The 24,908-nt window shown below is 46.9% G+C and overlaps 2 protein-coding genes across 2 annotated transcripts in view; one reads left to right on the forward strand and one right to left on the reverse strand.

Moving 5' to 3' along the window:
• Positions 1–113: 113 nt before the first annotated feature.
• Positions 114–6,522, reverse strand: BRI3BP (BRI3 binding protein). The gene is made up of 3 exons (XM_066331745.1): positions 6,316–6,522; positions 5,352–5,454; positions 114–4,705 (listed from the first exon to the last, which is right to left on the reverse strand). Exons 1-3 carry the CDS (start codon positions 6,520–6,522, stop codon positions 4,287–4,289), a joined length of 729 nt encoding a protein of 242 aa, XP_066187842.1. The 3' UTR covers positions 114–4,286.
• A 6,177-nt stretch (positions 6,523–12,699) lies between these two features.
• Positions 12,700–24,908, forward strand: part of AACS (acetoacetyl-CoA synthetase) — a 37,464-nt gene continuing 25,255 nt past the window's right edge. Inside the window, exons 1-4 of the mRNA XM_066331747.1 lie at positions 12,700–12,882; positions 15,858–15,961; positions 18,908–19,028; positions 21,941–22,054. Of these exons, the coding sequence (XP_066187844.1) occupies positions 12,765–12,882; positions 15,858–15,961; positions 18,908–19,028; positions 21,941–22,054 (457 nt within the window). The 5' untranslated portion in view covers positions 12,700–12,764. The remainder of the gene's footprint in view (positions 12,883–15,857; positions 15,962–18,907; positions 19,029–21,940; positions 22,055–24,908) is intronic.

The raw sequence follows: 24,908 nt of genomic DNA on the forward strand, positions 1-24,908 counted from the left end.
CCACCCTGCTCCTTCCCATCCCGTCCCATTCTGTCCCATCCCATTCTATCCCGTCCCTTCCAACCCCATCCCACCCCATCCCGCCCCTCGCAGCCTCACCAGGCACTCGCAGCTCAGTGCAAAGTCTCAGTAAACATTTATTCGAAGCTTTGCCACAATACCTTTTTAAGTTGATTCGTGAAACTGGTCTACAAATACTGAACTACGCAGTACATGGTTTGGATGGTCCGATAAAGGAATAAATAAAGGCATGTAAAGCTCTGTAAAAAATAAGTCTGGTACAGTTGTAACTACTTAACAGTATTACCAGTAGGATCTCGTATGTGTCTAGGGATCAGAAGTGAACACACAGCACCTCTTCAGACCAAATCATTTTTACATAAACAATTGTACAAACTTAAACACTGTAGTCATGAAACCTGATGTACAAAACAGGATGTGAAATCACTACCATCAGTGCCAACAACAAGTGCTACCACAGCAAATATAACTTCTGAATAAAAGGAAAAAGATCGGTTTGTACATGTGCTGTCATCACAGGTCGATGGAATTATCCAAAAAGTTTAAAATACATGCGGATACAATAAAACCTTTTGTTTCCCAACCCAGACAAAGAGAACTCATGGTCACTTAACACCATTAGCTGCCAAATACAGATCAGTATGTGAGGCAAACCACACTGAGAACACTTCCACACCACCGAAGAGCTAAGGTTGATACTGGTCTATTTTCCACACCGACGATGCAACGAGTCTTGAGAAGCAAATCACGAAGTGAAGGACGCGCTAGAAGTACAGCACTGAGCTACACCAGGTTTGTACACTGCACTCTGACACCCCAAAACCACTGGGAAAGCGGCACAATCCACAGGACACATGGGTTATCTACAGGCGTGTGCGTCCGCAGGAGCCGCCCGGGGGAACGCTGCAGCGCTGCCAAAGGCTGGTCCCAAAGCAGGGAAAACCCTGGGAATTCCAGGGAATTCCTGATCCCGGGCAGCCAAAGCCCCTCCTCAGCGCTTGTCACACAGTGATGGTGTCTCCAGAGGCTGCAGGGAGGTCCAGCAGCGGGATCTGTCCTGCAGGAGCAGCCTGACGCTGTCCCCGTGTCACCTGTGTGCCAGCAGCGGCTCCAGGCAGGTCGTGGCTGTGACAGAGCTGCTCCTCAGCTCCAGGAAGTCACGGCAAAAAGCAGGAGCTACCAGGGCTGTCCAGTGCCACCCCAGTCTGGGGCAGGTGTCACCTGCTGGGATGTCCCGTGTCACCCCAGCCTGGGGCAGGTGTCACCTGCTGGGATGTCCAATGTCACCCCAGCCTGGCACAGGTGTCACCTGCTGGGGCTGCACAGTGCCACCCCAGCCCCAGGAAAGTGTCACCTGCCAGGCTGGGTTTGTGCACAGGTGACACATGTCTGGGATGCTCTGTGGGATACAAAAGCAGTGCAGCCACTGGCACGGGTTTCTAAAAAACAGCAAAAACCTCCATGGATAAACTAGATGGCCCAGTATGGAAAATACTTGTAAAAGGTATTTACAAAAGTTGAAAGAGGTTAAATACAATACCACATTCATGTCCCCAAAAGCGCTTTCACTACAGTGCATGTTTAAAAATACAGAGCATTTTTAAAGTATATATTTATATATATATATATTTATATATTGAAGATTAGATTGTGCTTTAAAAAAATCATTACTTCTGAATTTGACTAATGTGAAAACTGAGTGCTGGGAAAAATACTGATTAAAAATACCCAATTTTACATATACTGCTTTTCACATAATATTTTGCTATACATGGGATGCAAGTAAATATAAAAATACCATTTTTCAAGCAGCAGGGTGATCGAAATTAAGAGTATTAATATAAGAGGACTGATTTTACAAAACTATGATAAATTATTAGAGCGAGAGAGGGAGAAACTATAATCCAAATTAACTTTTATATAATACTTTTCAAGAAATCTTTCTCCTAGACAACTCTTAATATAGAAATGATTCAGTGTTTTTAACTTCAACGTTAAATATGGATTAGACAAAATACAATCTATGCAAACTGACCCATGCACGTTGTCCTAAGAAGGCAATGGAGCTGCTGACATGAGCAAGGTTTGCAAACTTTGGTCCTCAGGTCTCAAATTTGACAAAACACATCAAGACCTGACAAGCTTTACTAGTCAATTCCTAACTTCCAGGCTGTGTGTTTTTTAGCCCAGTCCTCTGTGCTCAACAGCAGGGAGAACTGAGCTTACAGGGAAGACTCTGTAATACTATGGAAAATGAGCTGGAAAAAGGAATTCACTGTAATTGACATTTTCAGCTTGACAGAGTGGACTATTTGTTGCCATAGTCCCTATCTGTTCACAGGAAAGATTTTAAGTTGTGATAACCAGTTATTTAACAACTCTGAACCATGTACTTGTTAACAAACGGGGTGCAGGGAGATTTACAGGTGACATAAAAAATTAAAATGCATTCCAACCGTGCCAAGTGCATATGAACTTCAACCGTGTTGAACCGAAGTGATCACCAGGAGTCAAGGCCATTAACATGGATTTAAAAACAACCTCCATGGAAATGTCACACACAGACCCAAAGAGGTTAGGCAAGTAGCACACACATTTCAAGAAGAACATTAAACTTCAGCATAAGAGAGAAAAAAAAAAAAAAAAAGAAATTCGCCCCACAGTTACATTCAGTGAAGCATCACATCCAACAAAAGCTTTGCCCAGTGGAAGAACAAGCTGTGCTCAGCTGCCCCAGCCTGTCCCACCAGAGCTGGCACTGGCAGGCACACCTGGGGAACACCCTCCTCCTTGTTCCCTTGCTTTGTAGCCAGGCCCCATCACAGACCAATTCTTGTTGCGTTTTTTTGATGCAGTTGTTCGTTTGGACCCTATGGAATATGGAGTGCTCCAGATGTGCTCCATCTCACCCCTCGTGGTACCACAACTGTGCTCATCACTGGGGGGAGATGGGAGATGCTCCCTGCACACATCTGTGGCCTTGGATGCTGCTGCTGCTCCCGGGTGAAACCACATTCCAGACTTCCTTCCCTGAGCTTACCTCTGTTTTCAGTAGACCAGCACAGCCAGTGATACCCTACCAAGCTCGTGGTTAGCTCTAAGAAATCCTGCAAAATAAAATCGTTTCAAAGCTCCACCGCTTTGAAAGAGTTTCCTACACCCTCCTCTGAAAGGTGACTCGCTTTTCCCAAAACCTCATGAGGACACAGACTTCAAGCAAAAAGCTCCTATAAAACTATGATCATTTTAGAAAAAAATCCAGATCTTCCTGAAGGTAATTTATTGCCGCTTATTGGTCCTGAGAAAGCTTTAAGCAACGATACATTTGCACGTGTTTTAACTGCTGCCTTTTCTGAGAGCAAGTACGTGGGTCCTGAGATTAAAAAAAATCATGTTTTAGTCTATGCACTTAAGCTTGGGAAATGCTCCATTGTGCAGATTGAATGTGAACTACAATTTGTCACGCTACAGCTTCCTTCTGTGCCAATTTATTAAACCAGATTTCCTTCCAGACACTATTAAATTAAAGTTCTCGGGATGAAATGCAATGATAAAATGCCACACGTGCGCTTCCTCACATTGGACTGGCATTTAAGGACTTCAGATCTTCCTTCTCCCTCATTCCCCACCTCCTGTTAAAAGCTATGGTGTGAATTTTTTGGCCTGGATACCAGAAAAATTCCTCATCTGATACTCTATGAAAGGCAACTTCAAGGCAATGAAATAAGCCAACAAAAACACAAAAACATTCACAACGCTGAAGAAAAAATATGGACCCACAGCAGTTACTTCTCAATGGAAGTGCTTGGTAGCTTGAGATTTTTTTTTTTCTTTTTAACCATTAAAGTGTCAAATTTGCATATGTTTAACTCAATTTCAATATTTGAAAGACTACTCAATTTGCTCTTATAAAAACTTTACAAAAGATGTTTTTAAATGCTTGTAAAAGTAAGCGTTTTTATCTACCGAGAAAACTCTAGTACTGGATAAAACTCTGAATATACAGCTGAATTTCGTAAATGTTTTTTTTTGTTTTGTTTCTTTCTTTCTTTCTCCTAGAAGTCTAACCGGCTGAGTGTTTAACCTAGACAAATTAGTTCTTAGACACGATGAAAAGTTATAACTCTGCGCGCTTTTTTTTTTTTTTTTTTGTTTTGTTTTACCATGTGACGGGTTTTTTGTTGCTTTGTAACTTTCGGGCTGAGACAGTGCTTGCAGGAATTCTCCGGCGCTGGTGTACAGTGGTGGGGCAGAGCGGCACCGCCTCATTGCTCGCTGCCCCTATCCAGGTTCTCGATCACCCTGGAAAGACGGATGTTCAGCAGCCTGATCTGGCTATCCAGGTGGTCCATCTTCTCCTCCAGGCTGCTGTTGCTGTTCCTCCTCCAGTAAAAGCCCACGGGGCCCGTCATGAAGTAGACGGCCACCACGAAGCAGAGCGGCAGCACGGCGTGCTCCGGGTCGCCCTCGTATTTCTGCAGGATGTAGACGCAGGACAGGGTGAACAGGGCCACCCTGGCGATCCAGAAGAAGCGGCCGAACAGCATGTGCAGGAGGTAAAAGAAGAATCCCAGGAAGAGAGATAAGAACCAATAAGCCAGTAAAATGGCCCCGATCAGCAGGAGGGCGCGGGTCGGGTTGTTGGCGATCGCCGCCGGGCTGAAATAGTGAGTCAGGTTGGAGGCTGGAAAACAAAGGGAAAGGGACAGGCTGTTAATGAGAGAAGGTGGCACAGGGGCAAAAAACACCAGCACAGCTCCAAAGGGTCAAACCCACACAGCAGTGGGCTCACGGCCCCGTTTTCTGAAGTTAGGGCTAAAGCTGGATCACCGAGTTCTGCATGAACCTTCCTCAAATCCCTGGCTCAGCTCCAACAGCCGACTGAATTCATTCCAGGAAAGGTGCACAAGGCTCTTTAAAGACAAACAGCTCTAGAGCCTGAGGTCAAAATCCATACTGGGGCTACATGTAGCTTTGTAAAAGCAACATTCTAAAGGCTCTCAGCTGCATCTTTCCTTTCACTAGTCCTGATTGATTTCCCTGCACTGTTCCCTGGCTGTGTGAATCCATTTAACGATGGCACCAAGGAACCAACAGTGCCTTGGAATTCATTCTAGACACATCCTGTAGATGCACATGCAGAAATGGAATGGTGGGGTTCAGTCTTCTTGTTTGAAGCTACTAACAGGAAAATCAAAGCCATGTGAAGCAGAGAGAGACGCCACTGATGGATGTTTAAGCAGCATGATAAAATGTAACTGTTTTCCCATTCGCTTGTAAACACTCACACAGGCTGAGACAGTTCAAGGGTGAGCAGGCATCACACTTACCATCAATTCCAAGAACATCTAACAAATCAGTCCATATTCTCCAGAATGTGTCCATTAATACATCCACCCCATTCACAAACCTCTCTGTCAACCTTGAGAAAAACTGAGAAATAAAATTGAAAATTAAAAAAATCCTCAATTCCTAAAGTAACACTTCGAGACTTATTCGTCATGAGTAGAATTATAATTCATTAAGCAAGAATTGCAGATTATTTCGCAGTCCCCACGGGAAAAAAAAAATGTAAATCTGAAAATTTTTTCAACTCTGTGAATCATGATTTTATGCATTGCAATTATTGTTATTGTAGATATGTAAACGTGTACGTTGGCAGGATTTAAAAAATGCACTTTATTTGCTTTACTATCGTTTTGAAGTTTAGAGAAAACACTATTACCAACAACTGGTAAAGCAAACCAAAGATTTAGTTTTATCAAGCAACTGAGAGACGTCCCCAACATCACAGGCAAAAGTCCCAGGTGTACTCAGAGATCAATTCAACAGAATTTCTTATTTCCTCCTCCAGCCCGCGGAAAGCAGGAGCAGAGGGATGTACAGCTCCCGCAAGTTCCGACGGCCCTGCAAGCACAGGATGCTCCGCTGATGCAGACACACCGGATTTCAGCCGGAGGGCCCGGCCCTGGCCGTGTCCCCCCACCTAAACCCACCCTTATTTAAGCGTTTAGCCGTAATTTCTCCCCGCTCGCTGCGAGCCTGGCCTCCCGCTTCGCTCCCCGAAGCAGCGCTCCGGCCGCTCCGGCGCCGGGCAGCGGGACGAGGCCACGGCCGCTCCAGCGCCGATTCCCGCACCGCGGGGCCACGGGGCCACGGGGCTGCGGCCCAGGAGCCGCCCGCCACCATCGGAGCACCGAGGAGGAGCGAAAAGAAGAAGCCAAAACGAAGCGGAAAGGAAAAGCGTGTGCGTGGGGGGGGAAGAGGGTGGGCGAGCAGCAACCGGCGCCTCACCTTCTGCAGGGCCCGCACGTTGTCCTCGCCGAAGAGGCCGCTGACGCCCTGGTAGAGGCCGCTGGCGGCGCGGCGGAGGCTGTTTTGGCGGTCGGCCCCGCGGCTCCTCGCCGCCTGAGCTCCGGGCCCCGCCGCGCCGAGCAGCAGCAGCAGCAGCAGCAGCAGCGCCCGGAGCTGCACCCGCCGCGCCGCCGCCGCCGCCGCCATGGCCGAGCCGCCGCCGCGCCCGCCGCCTCCGCAGCGCCGCCCGCCGGCCGCGCCCCGCAACAGCGCCCGCTCGGGCGGGGCTCCGGGCCCGTCACGGGAAAGCGGGGAAGCGCTGAGGGAAAACGGGGAATTGCTGAGGGGAGAACGGGAAATCGCTGAGGGGAGAATGGGAAATCGCTGAGGGGAAAACGGGGAAATCGCTGAGGGGAAAACGGGGGAATCGCTGAGGGGAAACGGGGGAAACGCTGAGGGGAAACGGGGAATCGCTGAGGGGAAAACGGGAAATCGCTGAGGGAAAAAGGGGGGAGTCGCTGAGGGGAAAACGGGGAATCGCTGAGGGGAAAACGGGAAATCGCTGAGGGGAAAACGGGGAATCGCTGAGGGGAAAACGGGGAATCGCTGTGGGGAAAACGGGGAATCGCTGTGGGGAAAACGGGAAATCGCTGAGGGGAGAACGGGAAATCGCTGAGGGGAAAACGGGAAATCGCTGAGGGAAAACGGGAAATCGCTGAGGGGAAAACGGGGAAGCGCTGAGGGGAAAACGGGGGAATCGCTGAGGGGAGAACGGGAAAATGCTGAGGGGAAAACGGGGAATCGCTGAGGGAAAACGGGAAAATGCTGAGGGGAAAACGGGGAATCGCTGAGGGGAAAACGGGGAATCGCTGAGGGGAGAACGGAGAATCGCTGAGGGGAAAACGGGGGAATCGCTGAGGGGAAAACGGGGAATCGCTGAGGGGAAAACGGGGGAATCGCTGAGGGGAAAACGGGGGAATCGCTGAGGGAAAACGGGGGAAGCGCTGAGGGAAAACGGGGAATCGCTGAGGGGAAAACGGGAAATCGCTGAGGGGAAAACGGGAAATCGCTGAGGGGAAAACGGGAGAGCAGCGACAGCCGAGCCTCCCTACCCTGCTCCTCCCTAAGAGATAAGGAGCTGCTGGACACGCTCCAGCGGAGGCCACGGAGGTGATTTGCGGTTTGGAGCGTCTCTTATGAAGAGAAGAGTGCGGGAGCTGATTTTATGCTCCTTGATCTCGACCTCAGGCTCTAGAGTGATTTATCTGTAAAGAGCCTTTCGCACCTTTCCTGGAATGAATTCAGTCGGCTCGCTGGAGCTGAGCCAGGGATTTGAGGAAGGTTCATGCAGAACTCGGTGATCCAGCTTTAGCCCTAACTTCAGAAAACGGGGCCGTGAGCCCACTGCTGTGTGGGTTTGACCCTTTGTGTTTTTTGCCCCTGTGCCACCTCCTGTCCCTTTTCCTTTGTTTTCCAGTCTCCAACCCGACTCATTATTTCAGCCTGGTGCCGATTGCCAACAACCCTGTGGCTCAGCCTAAGCCTGGTAGTGGAGTAGATATTTGGAATATAGACATCTCTGCTATGGCGTTTTTCCCAGTTTTAGTCTGGCCAAAGCACTTATTTTCACATTTAGGAGAATGGCCTAGTCCTTTCAGCATTGTTTTTTCTATTTGGCCCTGGAAGGTTTGGGCCCACATCCAGGAAAGTACTTAGGATTCGATTTCAGCGGGATATAGATGCTTTATGTATTTATAAAGGATGCTTTCATTTCAGATTTGCTGATCTGTTGATAACTGTGTAGAGTCTGAAGCATCATCTTCTTTCAGAACAGATTGGTAACTGATGACAGGTATTTTTGAGATTCTTAGGAAGTTTCTGGTTATCTGCCCTCAATTCCACATTGTGCTTAAACTCTGAGCAGACACTAAATGTCAGCTTCTGGGTCATTTAATGCATGTAAAGAGCCCCATGATACAAAAACCCCCTTGATGATAATTAACTGTCATGGGTGTTATTTTCTGTGCCTGGTATAATTCTTTGATTTGCTTCCAGGTGGCGTGGCCTTCTCTGTGTCCCCTTGCGCTGTTCATGGCCCAATGGGACTTTTTCGTGCAAATTTAGGAACATTCCTGTTTCTCTCTGTGAATTTCCACAGTGGAATCCCCTCAAAATCCCTTCTCCAAAGTGCATGTTGTCTTTTCCCATCTGCTCTTCACAGAGATCCAGAGGCCTGTGGTAGTGGCTGCCTTCGAAGGCTGTCCTTTGCACGAGTTCAGGATAATCTGGGAAACTTTCCAGGTATTTCATTGATGTCCTAACCTGTCTCAACGAGCCTATTTCAGGTACCTTTATCTGTCCAACTGCCCAGCTCTTATGAAATTACTTGGGATTTCACTCTCCTGGTTTAAATAAACGAAATAAGCGTCTGCTCAAAGAATACATTGTGTCATGTCATGAAACCAGCAGATCTCAGCCACACTGAACTTCTTAATGAGGAGAGCTGGAATAGTTATAGAAAGGTCTTCTGCTGTACAGAGGAGGCATGAGTGTCCTTCTCTATCTCCTCAGTAAAATAACTGGTTAGTCTTACTCAGAGATATGGGTTTAACAGCAATTTGAACAGTGTTTAGAAAAAAATTGGATCTTCTAGATGTCTGAGTTTCAGCAGATCTCACAGTTATCTCTTTTAAAGTAATTGTGCTCAAAAAAGTGGCATGGCATTTCTTTTTTTTTTTTTTTTTCACTTTTCATTTTCCTCTTATTTTCTTTCCCCTTTCTGCAAACATCTCTGATTTTGATTCTGGTTACTTGTACTTCTGACACCATATAGAGGTTGCAGAGATCATGGACATCAAACAAGCCTGAAAGTCCTTATTCTTATCCAGACTCATTAACCAGCTGGACAACACTCTGAATATAGGATTTCTTTAAAAATCTTTCCAAAATCTTTCAATTTCCTAATCCAGTTGTTGGTTCAACGGATCATGGTCAGGCCCCAGTGTATTGCAGAGCTCACCCTGAGGTATTATTACAAAACTTTTATCTCATAGATGCAGGCATTTCATCATTCAATTTATTCTTCCAGGTGACTCCAGGTTACCTCCGAGCCCACGATGGGGTAATGCCATCAGCAGCATTATTGCTGCTCAGCAGCTCTGAAGCATCATCTGAATGGCCCCTAATTTAATCTGAGGCAGAAAACATGATTTCATTTCTACCCTGTTATTATATTACTATTAGCAGGCATAAGGCAAAGCTTAACAAGATTTGAAAATGGACAATTCCAGTTAATCTTATTCAGGCTATTTTCCTCTGGTTATCCTAATCTAGTCTCCAAACTAATTGTAATGGTCACAGCAGTCCTCTTAATGACCATTTTCTCATTAAAGGTTTGTTTAATTTTCCTTCTTTTACTTCCCGTTTTTCCAAAGAGGGAAAACTGCTTTGGCTAAGGGAAACCTGGAATTAAGACAGGGAGCATGTATGCATAACCCCTCTTAAGTAAGGATACAATAGTAAAACTGCTTCTAATAAGTGAGAAAGTGCCCAAAAGCCCAGTTTTATCAGCGATTCCATCATATCCCTGCCTCCTTGAGCTGTAACTGGGTCAGTCCTTTCTAAATTACACCTTTTTCAGCTCAGTGAGAGGATTTTTGGGTCCCTTCTCAGGTGATTTAGCTGCTTATTTTCTTTTTAGGAGTACAGGTTACTTTGGGTGAGAGAAAGCGGCAGTTTTCCTGCTGCTTTTAAGGAGGAAACAATTCAAAGAAAAAGTGTTTTAGACATTAGAATGAGCAGCCCTGGAGGTGTTTAAGGAAAGGTTGCGGGAGGCATTCAGTGCCATGGTGTGGTTGACAGGACGGTGTTGAGTCACAGGTTAGAATCGATGACCTCAGACGCCTTTTCCAGCCGAATTGATTCAGTGATTCTGCGCTTTTTTATCTTAAATGAGGCAATTTCGGCATCGCCTCGGCGCTGAGGGGGAGTCACGGAGGGACCCCTCCCGCCGAGCGGAATAAGAGCGCCCTTCTGATTGGGCACACCTCCCCCTGATCCGGCCGCTCATTGGTCGGCAGGGAGGGGAGCTTAAGAAAGCTCTGCGCCGATTGGTCCCTGCTGGCGTGGGCTCTTCCCCCGTCGGCCCAGCCGCGAGGAGAGCGGGCTCTGGGCTGATGTGGGGCCAGGCGCGCCGCAGCCAATCAGAGGCGGTAACGTCACGGGCGCCGTGCGCCGCGCCGGATCCGTCCGCAGAGCGGGCCCGCCCGGGGCTGAGGGGCGGCGGCGGGCGGGGCGCGGGGTCACGGCGCGGCTTCGGCCGGGAAACGCTGTGCCGGCATCGGGTCCAGCGTGCCGCCCAGCCAGAGCAGAGCCCTCCGTGCCGTGCCGAACCCTTCCTTAAACACCGCCACGGACGGTCAGTCCACCATCACAGTATCTAAGTACGCTTTCTGGAAAGAAATTCTGAATGTCCAACCTAAGCCTCTCTCCTGGTGCAGCTTAAGGCTCTGTCATGGTGTCCTGTCACTTGTTCCCTGGGCGTAGAGCCCGACCCCCTGGCTGCCATCCCCTGTCAGGGAGTTGTGCAGGGGCAGAACCCCCTGAGGCTCCTTTTCTCCAGGCTGAGCCCTTTTCCCAGCTCCCTTCTTGTCTCTGGACTCTCTCCAGCACTTCAATGTCTTTTTTGAACGGAGAGGCCCAGAACTGGGCACAGGACCCGTGCTGTGGCCTCATCAGAGCACAGGGGTCAGTAGGCGGCCTCACCCTCCTGAGCTGTGACCCCTCGGGACACGGGGTGGCCTCAGTAAAAATAAGAAATGACAGCTTTGCTTCCAGTCCGGGCAAGGAGCGTCACAACCACAGATGGCATCCTCCAGGTGTTTGCTCAGGTGTCACTCTGGATCTGTCCCAAAGCTCACCGCGGAGCAAGGCAGGCTGTTCATCACTGGGGGGAAATGGTACGGAGGGGCTGCCCGGGGGTCTGTGCTGCTGTGGAAGGCAAAACCCTCCTGCCCCTTTTGGGTTGTGAAGGTGTTTATGAGACCAACAGAGCATTAACCTACGTGGGTACATCCACCGGTACACGACACATGCCTGATATGAGTTATCTTTGCAGATTGCAGGGAGATGGATTCTCCAGGCAGCTTCCCCACCACGGGCTGTGGATGCCAAGCCCATTGAAGCCTCCGGGACCTGGACACTGGCACTGTCATCCTGCCTTGTCCCTTATCTCTGTGCTTGGCAGGTGTCCGGCCGTGGATTTCACACTTCCAGTGACCTCCGAGCGCTGCCAAGGCGAGGGAGGAACACTGGCAGATAGTGTGTTCCCATTCCATCTCCGCCTCCTTCGGTCCCTTAGGCTCTGGGGAGAGCTGTTTAAAAATACGCCAGATTTAAGGTCTGTCTCGAGGCAAATAAAAACTGTGAGTTATTTAAATCACATTTCCGTGGCCTTCAGATTTAATAAAGCAGTTGTATTGTGTTAGCACAAAAATCTAAGTGGCATGTAGAGCAAATACACAAGCTATTATACATATTTTACTTTCACAGACAGTACACCTGCATAATTTCCCATCAAATTCCTATTTTTGAGGTTTCCATGAGTTAGAAGCAAAACCATGACCTTGAAAATAAGTTACATAAGCAGCATGAGTGAACCGTGTGAATCGTGGAGTCGTTTTGGTTCTAAAAGACCCTTAAAGATCAGGGACTAGAGCGAATTGCAGGTTGTTAAGTGCTTTAGTACCACCAATTCCCGGCTGAAATCGGTTGTCACAACATCTCGACGGCCACCAGCAGAGCCTACATTTAGAAAGCAGAGCAGCAATAATAAGTTTTAATCCGAGGTGTAAACTGTGTATGCTGGGAGCTTTACACAAGCGCAGCTGGGACGGCGAGGCCACGGAGAAACGCGTTTCTTGCCTCATTTTTGGGTCAAAGACACTTGTTGCTACTTCTTCAGCCCTCCTTGGGGGGAAGAAAAAAAAAAAAAACCAAAACAGAGAGGCGGTAATTTTGGGGAGATCCGATAAAAAAGCGCAAAGCGATGGTTCCTCCCGCTGCCGACGCGGCGTCTGGTGACCTTTAGAGGTGACAGGGACCGGGTGTCCGGCGCCGCCGCTTCCCCATTCATCCCTCTCAGCGGGGCCGGGTGACCCCGCGCTGTCCCCGCTGTCCATCCCCGCTGTCCATCCCCGCTGTCCACCCCCGCTGTCCATCCCCGGTCCCCGCTGTCCCCCGTGTCCCCAGCGCCCTCCGGGCGGGCGGGGCGGGCCGCACCTCCGGCACTTTTCTCTGCGGCGGAAGGTTACGGAGCGATGCGATGCGCGGCGGCTTTAAAGCGCGCGCACGGAGGAGGGGCCGCAGTCGGCGCCGGGGCGCGGCGGGAGCGGTGTGCTCGAAGGTGCCTGCGGGACGGACCGTGCTCGCGTCGCTCCACTGCCGCAGCCATGTCCCGGGAGCCCGAAATCATGGAGTCGCAGGTGATGTGGGAGCCTGACACGAAGCGCAACACGCACATGGACCGGTTCCGCGCCGCTGTGGCTAGCAGCTGTGGGCTCCGCCTGGGTGAGCGCTGGGCGGGGGCAGGCGGGCGCTTCCCGGGGCTCAGGGGCGGCTTTACCGTGGGCCAGCGGCCGCTGTGAGGCCCATCCGTGTGCCGCTCAGCTCTCGGTGCCTGTGGGCACCCCCGGGGCCGGAGGGCAGAGAGCTGCGGGCGGGATGCTCTGCCCGAGCCTCAGGGAGAGGCCTCCGGGGCAGCGTGGGCTGGTGTGAAGGGATGTAGCGATGGGGAAGGCAAACAGCCTTATCTGCTGCTGCGGCTGGACCGCGGCCCGGGCAGCGCTGCCTGCGGAGCGCCCGGCGTGCGGGGAGCGGCGCTGGAGTGAGCCGGGCTTTAAAGGGGGGATCGCTGTGGCTGAGGTCAGGGTAAGCCTCAGCGTGAGCCTTCAGCAGCAGAGGCGTGGGACAGTCGAGTTATGCTCATGCTTATGTTTCATTACAGAGAGTGTGTGTCTTGTAATTTAGGTATACGGGGAGGTGAATGGTGATGCATAAACGTGTTTAGTGGTGGAAGGTGAAGGGGTTTTGCTTTGTGGCACCTGCCGCAGCTGTTGAACTGCAGCTCCTGCTTTGTGCTTGTTCAGAAATACCTGTGTGGCTGTGGAGAGGTGTGTGGCTCTTTGACTTGGAAACGACTGAGATGGGACCTGCTTTGAGCAAGGGTTTGGTGTCCAGAGGTGTTTCCAGCTCAGGGTGTTGTTTTTTCCATAACTGCAGGCTGTGGATGGTGTCTCCAGGCTGTTAGGAGTCAGTGCTGCTGGCTCTGTGGGCTCAGCCACATCACGGACCAGGCAAACTTCAGTGGAGGTCAAACCCTTCAGTTCTGGCTAGTTTGTTTTATATCCTTCTCACTAAGTATTTGGGGCCCAAGTTACTAGTGTAGCTTTCCTGTCCTCATCTCTCTGATGGAGGCTGAAAGGAGCAGTTTTGGCACGTGGCTTGGGGGTTTGTCAGCCCAGTATAGGTCAGTGGTATGAGCAGACACGTTCTGGAGTGGTAGCAGTGTCAATAGTGCTTCTGGCAGCTCATGTCCAGAGAACAATTCCTCACCTTAAAGGTAAGTCGTTATTTTGGCTGCTGGTGATTTCCCATTGGAATCCAGGTGTGTGGTGTCTTAACTCTCCTGCTGGACAGAAAGCAAATTAATCCAGGGTTTTAGGCAGTGAGTGGCATGATGGAGCTGGTACACATGTGATCAAGGGCAAATGCAGTTTCAGACAGGGCTGCCTGTGTTTATGGCTGAAACAGCTAAAACTCTTCCCAGCCCACTTGGAAGTGGCTTTCTCTATTGGAAGGTGGGTTCCTGTGTGTAACTAGGAGCCTTTGGCAGCTTCCATTAGGTTTGCCCTGGTGCTCATTGGCATCAGTGCTCTGCACAACAAAGGATGGCTGCTCTCTGTAACATTAAGATGTAGACTCTCTGGGGAGAGCTGAGGGCAGTATAGTCCCTTAGACAATGGCTCTGGAAATGTAACAAAATGTAGTGTTTGCTTGTTGAGTAACAGGCCTGTGCCCTGAAGGACTGATTGCTGAAGTTTATTTGGAACAAACTGTATAGACAAAGCAGAACAAACTGTCCGTGCTGTAAGAAACCAAATTAGCAGTGAGCTGTAGCTTCTTGCATGCATCAGATGATTTGGAGCAGGTGGTACAATTGGGTTTTGAAGGAGGAGATGGAAATTTGAGTTCTTGTGTCAAGTCTCTGTGCAGCTGATGTGTGGAGGATAGCGATGAGTAACTCTGGAGTGTAAAAAGGAAGTGTAGAGGCTGGGATTGGGGCAATGTGCAGACAAAATCTGTGTTATGGAGAAGAGCCTTTGCCTTGTCTATCAATAATTCCTAGGGGATAATCTCACTTTGATGGAAAGGATGGGTGTGGGAATGAGACGTGGAAGGGACTGAGTGGGTGGGGAAAGGGTTAAGTGGCTGTGAGTAACAGTGCAGAGATGGTTTTGAATGTTTTTCTTTCAAAGATGTCCTCCTTGTAGAAGGGGGATTGCAAAGATGACTTTTGCAGCAATTGCTGGGTAACAGGCTGAGAAATCAGAGATAATTGGTGAAAATGCCTTTGAATGGTTTAGCTGATGGCATTGAATAGGGAACAGTTGGCAGAGCAGGAAACTTACTGTCACTGATGGCAGAAATATTTAATTGGTTGCTGGCACAGCTTCAGATATTGTGGACATGATGAGGAAATGTCACTTCCAAGCTTGCAATGAGGAATTTGCTTCAGTTATTCACACCTAGAACTGTTTTACACTAAATTTCAGCATTTAGTTTGAATTATGGGGTTGGTTATGTGTGCTTCAGGTTATTTCATGTGTTTCACAGTCAGGTAATTGCTTCAACTGCTGATTTCCATGTTTTCAGTGGCAGGTCATGGTTTTAATATCTAGCTAGTAAGCACCTTGTTTGACTTCATTCATGCTGTCTCAGTGTGAAAAGGTGAGCTGCAGCCTGTCTGACCTCATATTCCCTGAGAAAAAGCTGAATTTCCTGTGACAGTGATGTCGAGCCCAGGGTTGGACAGCGAGTATCTCTAATCTCTGTATCACTGAGCTATCAGGGGCCTTTGGCCCCAGCCTGGGACCTTACAGTAAATGTCCCTTGTCAGGAAGCTGTGTTTATCTTCTGCTGTGTGAAAAGATCATGTTGATAGATGAGGAGTGTCAACAAGCAGGACATGTTTAATCTTCAATTGCACTGATGTGTGTAGGTATTGCAGGGAGTTCTTAGAAAAGGTCACTGTCTGTGGTGACAAATGGCTTGTAATACAGGTGAGGTGATGCCAGCTGTGCAGGTAGAGTCTCTGTTGGCTCTGTAGGCACTTGCTTTGAGCAGAACTGAGCTACTCTGTGGTCAGACTCACCTTCCTAATTGTTTTAGCCACAAATTTTCCTCATCTGGGCTATCCCTAATTGTAGTTTGTGTAGATCCTTGTACCTCTCTGCATGATGCTGACACATCTCTCCTCCTTCCAGCCAACTATGACGATTTATACCAGTGGTCAGTGGAGTCCTACTCAGACTTCTGGGCAGAGTTCTGGAAGTACAGTAACATCGTCTGCTCCCGCCTCTATGACGAGGTAAGTTCAGCTCTTATCTTACAGCAAGTGCAGCACAAAGAGGAAATAAACTGATGTTACAATCAGGCTTTCGACCTCTTCTTGGATCTCTGACAAGTGATACAAGGAATTGATCTAGTCCCGAGTTTCCTGGTGTGGTTGATGGTGGTGTTGTGTTGCCTGGTACACTTTAGGACAGTGAAAGCCTCGAGGTTTGTTGTCCTAAGCAGCTCTGCTGTAGTGTCCTTGTGCCCTTGTGCACTCCTTGTCCTTCCTGGCTGCTCAGGGGGAGTCTGCCAGTGCCTTCTGCCTTGGGATTGTGCTGGTGGAATATCGTCCTGGGTTTGTAAATGCTGGCATTTTATCAAGTTCCTGTTTGCCTTGCCTGAGTCCTTTTCCCTGATAAGCTCGCCTGTTACACTCTGCCTTTGCAGAGCTGGTTATGGAAGCCCTGCAGTCAGGAGCAGAATATCTCTGAGGGGACAGTGGTGGTGGAACACCAGACAGTGCCACAGAGTGCCTTTGCAAGAAAGGTGACTCTGCAGATCCTGCAAATGGAGTCCTGGTGTAGGACACCAACATCACCCCGTGGTTTTCCATCTGAGGGAGGTGTTGGGCTAATCACCTGAAAACCTTGATGCAGTGGGAACCTTCCTGGGATTTAGGAGGGAGGACTGGACCTGCCTTAATGCCTGGAGTCCATCTGTTCCCTCAGAGTGCTGCCAGTCCTGCAGAGGGGACTGGTAATTTGTTTTGCCTTTTCCTGTTCTACTGATTTCTGTACTGATATGATAGACCAAGTGTTGCTTCCTGGCGTGGAGCTGCTCTTGTGTGTTACTTAATGTGACCCACTCTTCAGAAGAGTGAATGCAGCAGGAGTTTAAGGACCACCCTGCTTGGAAGTGTGTGATCTGAGCACTATAAACACTTAAACTTGGCATTTTCTGTAGGTGCTAGCTCAAACTCCGGGAGCTGTGAGAGTGACTGAGCTGGCCTGTGGTAGCTAGAGGGCTGAAAAGGTGGATTTGAAGTGTCTTACAGCTTGATCCTGGCTGTCTGCTGGAAGGAAACATTGTTTTGAGGTCAATAAAAATTTTAATGGAATGGAGTTCTGTTCCCAAGCAGAGAAACAGCTTCTACTTCCACAGGTCATCCTAAGAAAAACAAGGAAACCTTGTGTACATAGACTAAAACCAGCCAGGATTTTATTTAATCCTGGTGAAGGCTTTAAGTATGTGATGTAGAGGTGCAGATGTCACTGTGTAGCAGTTGACATCTGTGTCACTCCTGAAGTGAACAGAGACATTTCAGTGTGCAGAGCTGTGCTGGCAGAGCAGCACTGCCATTGGAATGTCAACTTCAGGCAGCTGCTTTTACATGAAGGATGTGCCTGGATTTCTCCTTTTGCTTTTGAGAAGCACCTGACACCTGTTGGTCCTGTGGAGGGGCCTCCAAGGGAGGGATCACATTTGCAGTTGTATTTTGTCAGATGAACAAAGATTGAGCTTAACTGGGGGTCACAAATGTTACCTGGGCAGAAAACTGCAGTAGGAGTCCAGCTCCTGGTGCTACTGGAGCTCTTACAAGTTCTGTGAAGGATATTTTTTTTTTCCACTTCAGAAAAAAAACCAGCCAGTTATGTTGGATCTTGTCCTGGAAAATGTTGAAAACATTCTGCTCGCTTTTCTTCAAGCTGAGGAAGTCAGAAATGAGTCAGTTTTAAGAGCAGCTTCTAATTGCTGCAGTGATGTGTGTTTGTATAAAAATCATTTGTGCTGCCTGAGTTGATAAAGTATCAATGTTATAACTCAGTTCTTGCCAATTGTTAGGAGCAAAGAAATCAGTGTTCCCTTTTTTAGAAAATACATTTGAAATAAAATAATGCAGTAGTGCACTTCCACATGAGTTTTAACTCAGAAGTTAATTTTAAGATTGCCTCCAGTAATGCACACACTGCTCTCAAAGCACAAAACCACTGAGTTTTCTGGAATGGGATGTGTTTGGAGGCTTGCTTGGCTTTCAGAGGAGCCTTTCACTTGGGCTGGAGGAATGCTCTTTCTGTAATGAATGTGCAGTCCAGGAGAGAGAACCTGAGGGTATAAACTGAAGCTTTCAAAAGCACAGCTGTAAAATAAAGTTTCTATTTAAAGGTTTTTCAAAGAAATGTGCTGCTGAATCACTAAGCAGAGGGACATTTTGGAAGGAAATTAGACCCTTGACTAATGCTAAGAGGCTCTTTACCTATTAGTGTTATTAAAGTTAATCTTAACTGTGACTTTATGAAGGGGTAGTTGAATGATTTTGAGGCTTAATTAGCTCAAGATGGGGGGAGTTGCATTACATTTTTCAGTTCTTTGCATTTCTCAATCCTGAGTGTGGGGAGTTATTTAATACAGGTTTATTGGAGCCTTATTTACAGGTTGATGGATCCTGTTAATCCTAAAAAAAAAAAATGGAGAACTCGAATAAAAAGCTGGAAGTCTTCAGTTACATTTGACTGTGCAATTAATTATTTTGAATGAGCACTGTGTGAGTTCCTGCTGTTGTCTCTGTGCCCTGTGAGTCCTGCTCACACCTTCCAAAGAGGGAGGCTGGGCTGGATGTCCTGGCACAGAGTTAGAACCTGCTCAGTCCCAGGGGCAAACCCCCAGTGTTCCTGAGCTCTGGGTGGAGTCACAAGGGTTTGTCTTATTTGTGTGGTAAAGGCTGGGCCAAAGGTAGAACTCAGCAAAGGAACTTCCCCTGGTTTTGTTGTAATGATGTTTGCTTGTGACAGTTAACAAATAATTCAACTTTCCAGGCCTCTAATTACAGGATCAGTGTCTCTTGGCCATCTGTAAGCTGGGAGGAGTGATTCTTGCTTAATAAAATCTACAAAGAGCTTGGAACTGATGAGCTGACTCGTGTCCAAAGCTGTGAAAAAATCATATTCCCTTTTTCCAGGAATGAATGATGTGTTTCTTTCAGGTGGTGGATACATCCAAAAGTATCTCCGATGTCCCCGAGTGGTTCAAGGGCAGCCGCCTGAACTATGCAGAGAACCTCCTGAGGCACAAGGACAATGACAAAGTTGCACTCTATGCAGCAAGTAAGGAGAATTAATGCCTTGTGTTTGTTTGCTGCCCACGGGGCTAAGCCTGATGAAACAGCTCTGATGAAACATGGAAATAAACTGGTTTGGATGAGGAGGAAAAAGGGTAATAAAGTCAGTAAGACTGTGCAATCTCTGATACAGCTCTGCAAAAAAAAAAACCCAAAGAACCCAGCAAAATCATACTGTGGGAATATAGAGCTGGAAAATCCTTTGCTGCCTAAATGAGGCTTTCTTAGAATGAGCTCAGCTGCATTAAAGCAGTGGAGGTCATGCTGTGTTTAACATAATTCGGTATTTGAGGTGTTATTTCACATTTGTTATAAGTATTCACCTGCTGCTTGCCTTCAGGAAGTTTTTTTGGCACTGTAGCTTGATAATGTTCTTCCCACCCTCTTCCTATGGCTTTTATTTTAGGAATACTGAGAGCTACATGGGGTTTGGGTAGGCAATTAACTCTGCTTTTGCTACCACAGAAACAACAGTTGTGTGCCTGGAAGACTTGGAATTTTATTTTTCTGGAGCACTATATCTGAGCCTTAATTTTTGTTATGCTGAAGGTTTGAAACATCTAGGATTTGAAAAATCCTAGTAAAATCTGTGTATACCCATAAGGATGGTCATAAGACACAGAGGAGAGACTTTTTGTTGTCTGCTGACTTTGGTAATTTTAAAAACCAGTTCCAGTCTCTGTTGGGTGGGATTACCTTCTGTGCAGGTGTGAGAGTGTTTCCTCAGGGAGCTGCATTTGGGGTTTCCCTCCTGCTGGACCTAATCCTTCCCATGAGGCTGACCAAGCAGTGATGCTCCTTAATAGCTCATCAATGAACAAGGAGGACTTGCAGCTCCTTAGCAGAGAAACTGGTGCTGAACTGTGCATTGATTGTGTAGGTGTTAAAAAATCTTAGTTTCTGAATTGAGCTACATGGGAATCAGCTTTTGAGTCACAAATAAATTGTTTTTAAACAGCTGTGTGAGACAACAATCACCTTCTGCAAGCTTATTGCTGGAGAAATATTTATCAGTTGCGTTTCACTGGTTAGAAGTGTTGAAAGAGACCTCTCTGATCTCATATATATAAAGAAACCAGCTACCAGTTCAAAGGGAATGGTGAAATCTGTGACCCAGTTTTGGTGGGGTGAGAAGTGATTTGGTGAAGTCTGATAGAAATGAAGCTTGTAACCAAAAGCTGGCTTTAAAGTAGTGGTAGTGAGTCATCACTTTCAGATTTTGAGATCATTAGAAAAGCTTCTTATGTATTATTTAGTGGAGGAAAAAAAGTCAATGTGGTTGAGAGCATCTTGTGGAGCACCTGAAAGCCAAACATTGATTGATCAAAGTCAACTCTAAATGTATGTAGAATTGATGGGATTGATTTGTTCTTGTTAAAAGCTAAACATGGGACTTGAGAAAGTGGAGTGAAATACTGTCACTTCAAATTATCACAGGAATTATCAATTCAGTGAGTGGCTTGGTTTGATATGTGATTACATAGTTCTGTAGGTCTTTTTGTTAGGAGATCATGGGGTGTATCAGAGACTGCTTTGTCACAAATTCATAGGTGGTGACAGCAAAAGGAGCAAAATTATTTCCTAGTTGATTATTGTATGAGTGCTGGAATGACCCATTGGTTCCTCTGTGGTGAGCAGACTTCCACCTGCATTTCTTTCATGACCTTCTGCTGTGTTTAATCTCCTTAAGACCTCTTAAGTCAGAGTATTTTTTGATGACTCCCTGTGCCAGGTCAGAGTGGTGGTTTGGGGGCCTGGGTCAGGTTTGTGGTCACTGGGGATGATTCTGTGGGAGCCATGTGGATGGCACAGGGACGTAAAAACAACTTTCCTAAACTGTTTCACTCGTCACTGGCTCCCACGGTGAATCTTTTTTGTGATCCCCTTCTCCTGGGGCTTCAATCCTGGAGCAGATCAGTGTCTCATTTCCTGTTGTTGTGTGGGAACCCAGGCTCTGCTGGCAGCCTCTGCTCAGCTGATGGACTGCACACAACAGGGACTTGGGGTCTTTGGCATCATGACCTGCTCCCTTGCTCTGTGCAAGTCCAGATTTATTGGTGTGAAAGTCCAAAAAGAAAAAGAGTCAAAAATGCCATCAGGCTGAGGACAGCTGCTCAGAAAGGAGCAGGGAGTGCAGCCCACCTTTCCTGTGGCATCCCTGGCATGTGTGTCCTCATGAGAAGTGCTGGGTAGTGGAAAAAGGACAGTATTTCAGCAGTCCCACTGAGGGAAGGGGCTTCAGGGTGACAGGTTCTTACTTTCATAACAATTAGGTTTGTTAGTTTTGCTTCAGGAGTGATTTATTAACAGCTTATGTAACAGCTGGCATTCAGTACAACGGGGAAAACACCCTGCAGATCCTTCAGAGGTGAGTGGAGTCCAGTTTAGTTTGTTTGCTTTGTGCTATGTTGGCAAAGGCAGATGAGCCAAAAGCACAGTGAAAATCAGGCCTGGACATGCAGGATTTTCTAGTCACTGACTTGCTGTAATACAACTTGAACTTGGCAGCTTGTGCTGCTTTTTAGACCTGATGAGAAAACTGAGCAAAAAGGGAAGAGGAGGTTCTTACCATGTTAGAAATTAGCCTTGCTGAGTGCAGTCTGTTTACCATGAAGAGCACACCTTTCTCCAGTGGATCATTTCTGCTTCTGCAGATGTGTTTATCTTTAGAAATGTCCTCATGCCTCCTGAACAAATACCACTGATTAATACTTGATTCCCATTAAAAAGAAGAGGTTTTGGTTGCAGCATAAGAGCAACTTCAAAAGCAAAAATATAAATATTAGTGGGAGCTGCTCTCTTAGGATTGCTTTCCATTCTTCTAAGATTAGTTGTTTGTACTAGACTCATGTTGCAGTGCCTGATTTCTGACTGATTGCTTTAATTTTCTTTCCTCAGGGGAAGGCAAAGAAGAAGTCTTGAAAGTTACTTTTGAAGAGCTGAGACAAGCTGTGGCTCTGTATGCTGCAGCCATGAGGAAGATGGGAATAAAAGTAGGAGACAGAGTTGTAGGTGAGTAATTTTTTTCAAGGGACAGGAGGTGGAAGGTGGTTTTTTTTTTTTGAAATGTGCAAGTCAGTAGTCAGAGTTACAGAAACATGACTGTGAAATAGTGTTTCACAGAAAAATCCATATAAACATTCTGAAGAAAAGGCTCTTGTGCTGCTGTGTTTACATTTGTAGGAAATGCATTTCTAGAGGGAAGGAACCTGGATTAACCTGCAGGTTCTCTAGCACTGAAAGGGGAAGGGAAATACTGCAGGTCTGGAGGAGAGAATGTGTCCTGCCACCAGAATGGTGACAGTCAGCAGTAACTCCTCAAGTCACCAGTGCAGAGGGTGGAATTCCAGCTCTGATCCTTTCAGCAGCTCACCACATCTTCTGCAGCAGTATTTCCTGTCAGGAGGTTGTCTTGTGTGTTTTTCTGTATGAACAGGCTTTTGTCCTGTGAACAGCTTGTCCAGTGTGCAGCCCAGGCTTGAGAAGGAGTCACATTTGTTTTGAAATTGCTGGGTTTGATCTTCCAGCTGAGCTGCTTCACCTCTGTTTGGTGTGCTTTTTAATTTGTCAGTGAAGTGCAATATCCTTGAAGCTCCTGGGGTTTATATCATTGTGCTGCTGGAATCCCACGTCCTTTGAGCAACACTTGGCCATTATCCTAAATAAGTGTGTGTAAAATCTTGTGATGCAAACTCAGTGATGAAACCCTTGATTTGTTTTCTGCATGCTATAAACTTGAACCAGTGTCTTGAAAACCAAATTTTAAACCCACAACTATGACCTGGAAGTGGAAATCTACTCAGTAGAGCTCATTTCTTGCATATGGTATGAGTATGCTCTGGAACTGGCAGCCAAACATGAATTATCACAGCTGGTGACTTGGTTTTGACATAGAATTAGAGCTAAATCCTTAATTAGGTATGAACCATACAGTGAAGTTGAGAAGGCTTGTCTGAAGGAAGATGCTTTAATTTTATCTCAATTTTCAACCTTAATGCTGTCATGTTCATATCTGACCATTTCTTGGGCAGCAACAGCAGGGAAGATGTAGCTGAAGAAAACCTGGTTTTGAAATCTAGCTGTAGCCTGTGCTGCTAAAAATGCTATTACACTTTTAGTAACAATTCCTTTTAGCTAATGACTGTCTTATTTAGCACTGCAGCCTGGCTGACTTTTGAATATTTCTTGTTTTGGTGGCTGGCTCACCTCTCATTTAAATTAAAAAGCCTCAGTGATACTTTGTTTAAAGTTTTAAAGTCACTTTAGGTACTTCTGTGGGGTCTCAGCTTCTTTCCTGTGTTTCTCTGCTGTGCCAGGGAATGTTTGCAGTCATTGACTTTGCAGTCAGAGGCTGAAGCTTCCCAAACTGAGTTGGGGAATTAAGTGTTGATTGGGGAAGCTGGAATCCCTACACCCTCTTGTGGTATCAAAAATCAGGCTCTGCAAAACTTACCAGAGTCCCCAGGGATGTCATTTATCCCAACATTTAGAGCAGATGGCAGAGGGAAAAGCAATTCTCACTGAGGTTCGTAGTAGTAACACAGGGCATGCTTCTACTGCTGCTGAAAAATCAGTTTTAAATAGAAAGGAGACATTCTATGAGCTTCATTACAGCTGCCTAACATGCAGTCAGCCTGTCAGGATCTGACACCCTTTGTTGACACTTTCTCTCAGAATGTGAGCTGTTAGAATTACACATGAGACTATTACTGTTGTTTTCCTATGAATTTCATCTCCAGGCTTTGCTGCCTCCAAGACAAGACTGCTTTAACTTCTCATTACACTTAACATACCCCCTAGTTTGTTCAGTACAATTTCTGGTTGCATCATGACAGTAATAGCATGTTGGAGCTGGAGGTGGGTGAGTGTGGGTGGACAGGCAGTGGTGTCAGCACTTTTTTTTCAGCTTGATTTTATTCCAGGCTTCCCTTTCCATCACTGAGAGCACTTAATAGTGAACGTAATTGAAGCAGATGTGTTGTGAAACATATTTCTTCCTCTAAGGATGTCTTGCAGTGCTGTCAGCGATGCTTGAACAGTTGGGGAGAGGCATAGAATACCTCCTGCAAGCTGCCCAGATCCATGTGTGAGCTCCTCTTGGTCTCCCACTGGCCATCTGTTTGGCAAACAACAACTAAAATCAAATAAAACACAACTGGGAGGATGTTCCTCCTCTCTGGATAGGTTGCTTCTCCTCTACCCCTGTGGCACAGCTTTGCTCTGTTACAAGTCAGCAGTTAAAACCCATCTGATCTTCCCCAGGCCTTCACACAAAAACACATCCTCAACAAAACATCAACGAGTTACATTGTCTGAAGCTGCTATTTTATCTGTAGCTGCTGTATTAGCCCTGGTTGCTTACGTGGGTTTTAAAGCCAGCTTTGTGAGGAGATTAGGGGGGTGCTAATAGCTTCAGGCCACAGCAATGTTGGGCAGGGTGGCCACTTGCAGGTCCTACAGGAGTGTGGAATGCTGAAAAGGGAGAATGGGAGTCTGGTCTCTGAATTCTGGTCAGTTTGGGAGCTGGTGGAGCTCAATAATGTAAAACATTAGGATATTTTAGTTGCTGCTCCCTATTTTTCTTTTTCTTGATCTATTCTCTCAAGGCTCAAACAAAACCTTTGATGCAATCAATCAGTTGTTGATTTTTTTTTTTCCCCCACATGCCCATAACTGGATGTTTGGGTGCCTCTTTTTCCTTTCCAAGAGGAAACTTTAATTAAACTGTATGAAGGCGTTCGGTGCTTTCATGGAATGTGTTCTCAGCACTCTGAGGCATCAGACTTTTGCCACAGTTTTCAGCATAATTATATCAAATTTTTGCACTCCAGTTTTTACCTGTTCTGTTGAAGAGCTGCAGTGTAAA

This window comes from Sylvia atricapilla, chromosome 17, assembly GCF_009819655.1.
Source record: "Sylvia atricapilla isolate bSylAtr1 chromosome 17, bSylAtr1.pri, whole genome shotgun sequence".
Lineage (NCBI taxonomy): Eukaryota > Metazoa > Chordata > Aves > Passeriformes > Sylviidae > Sylvia > Sylvia atricapilla.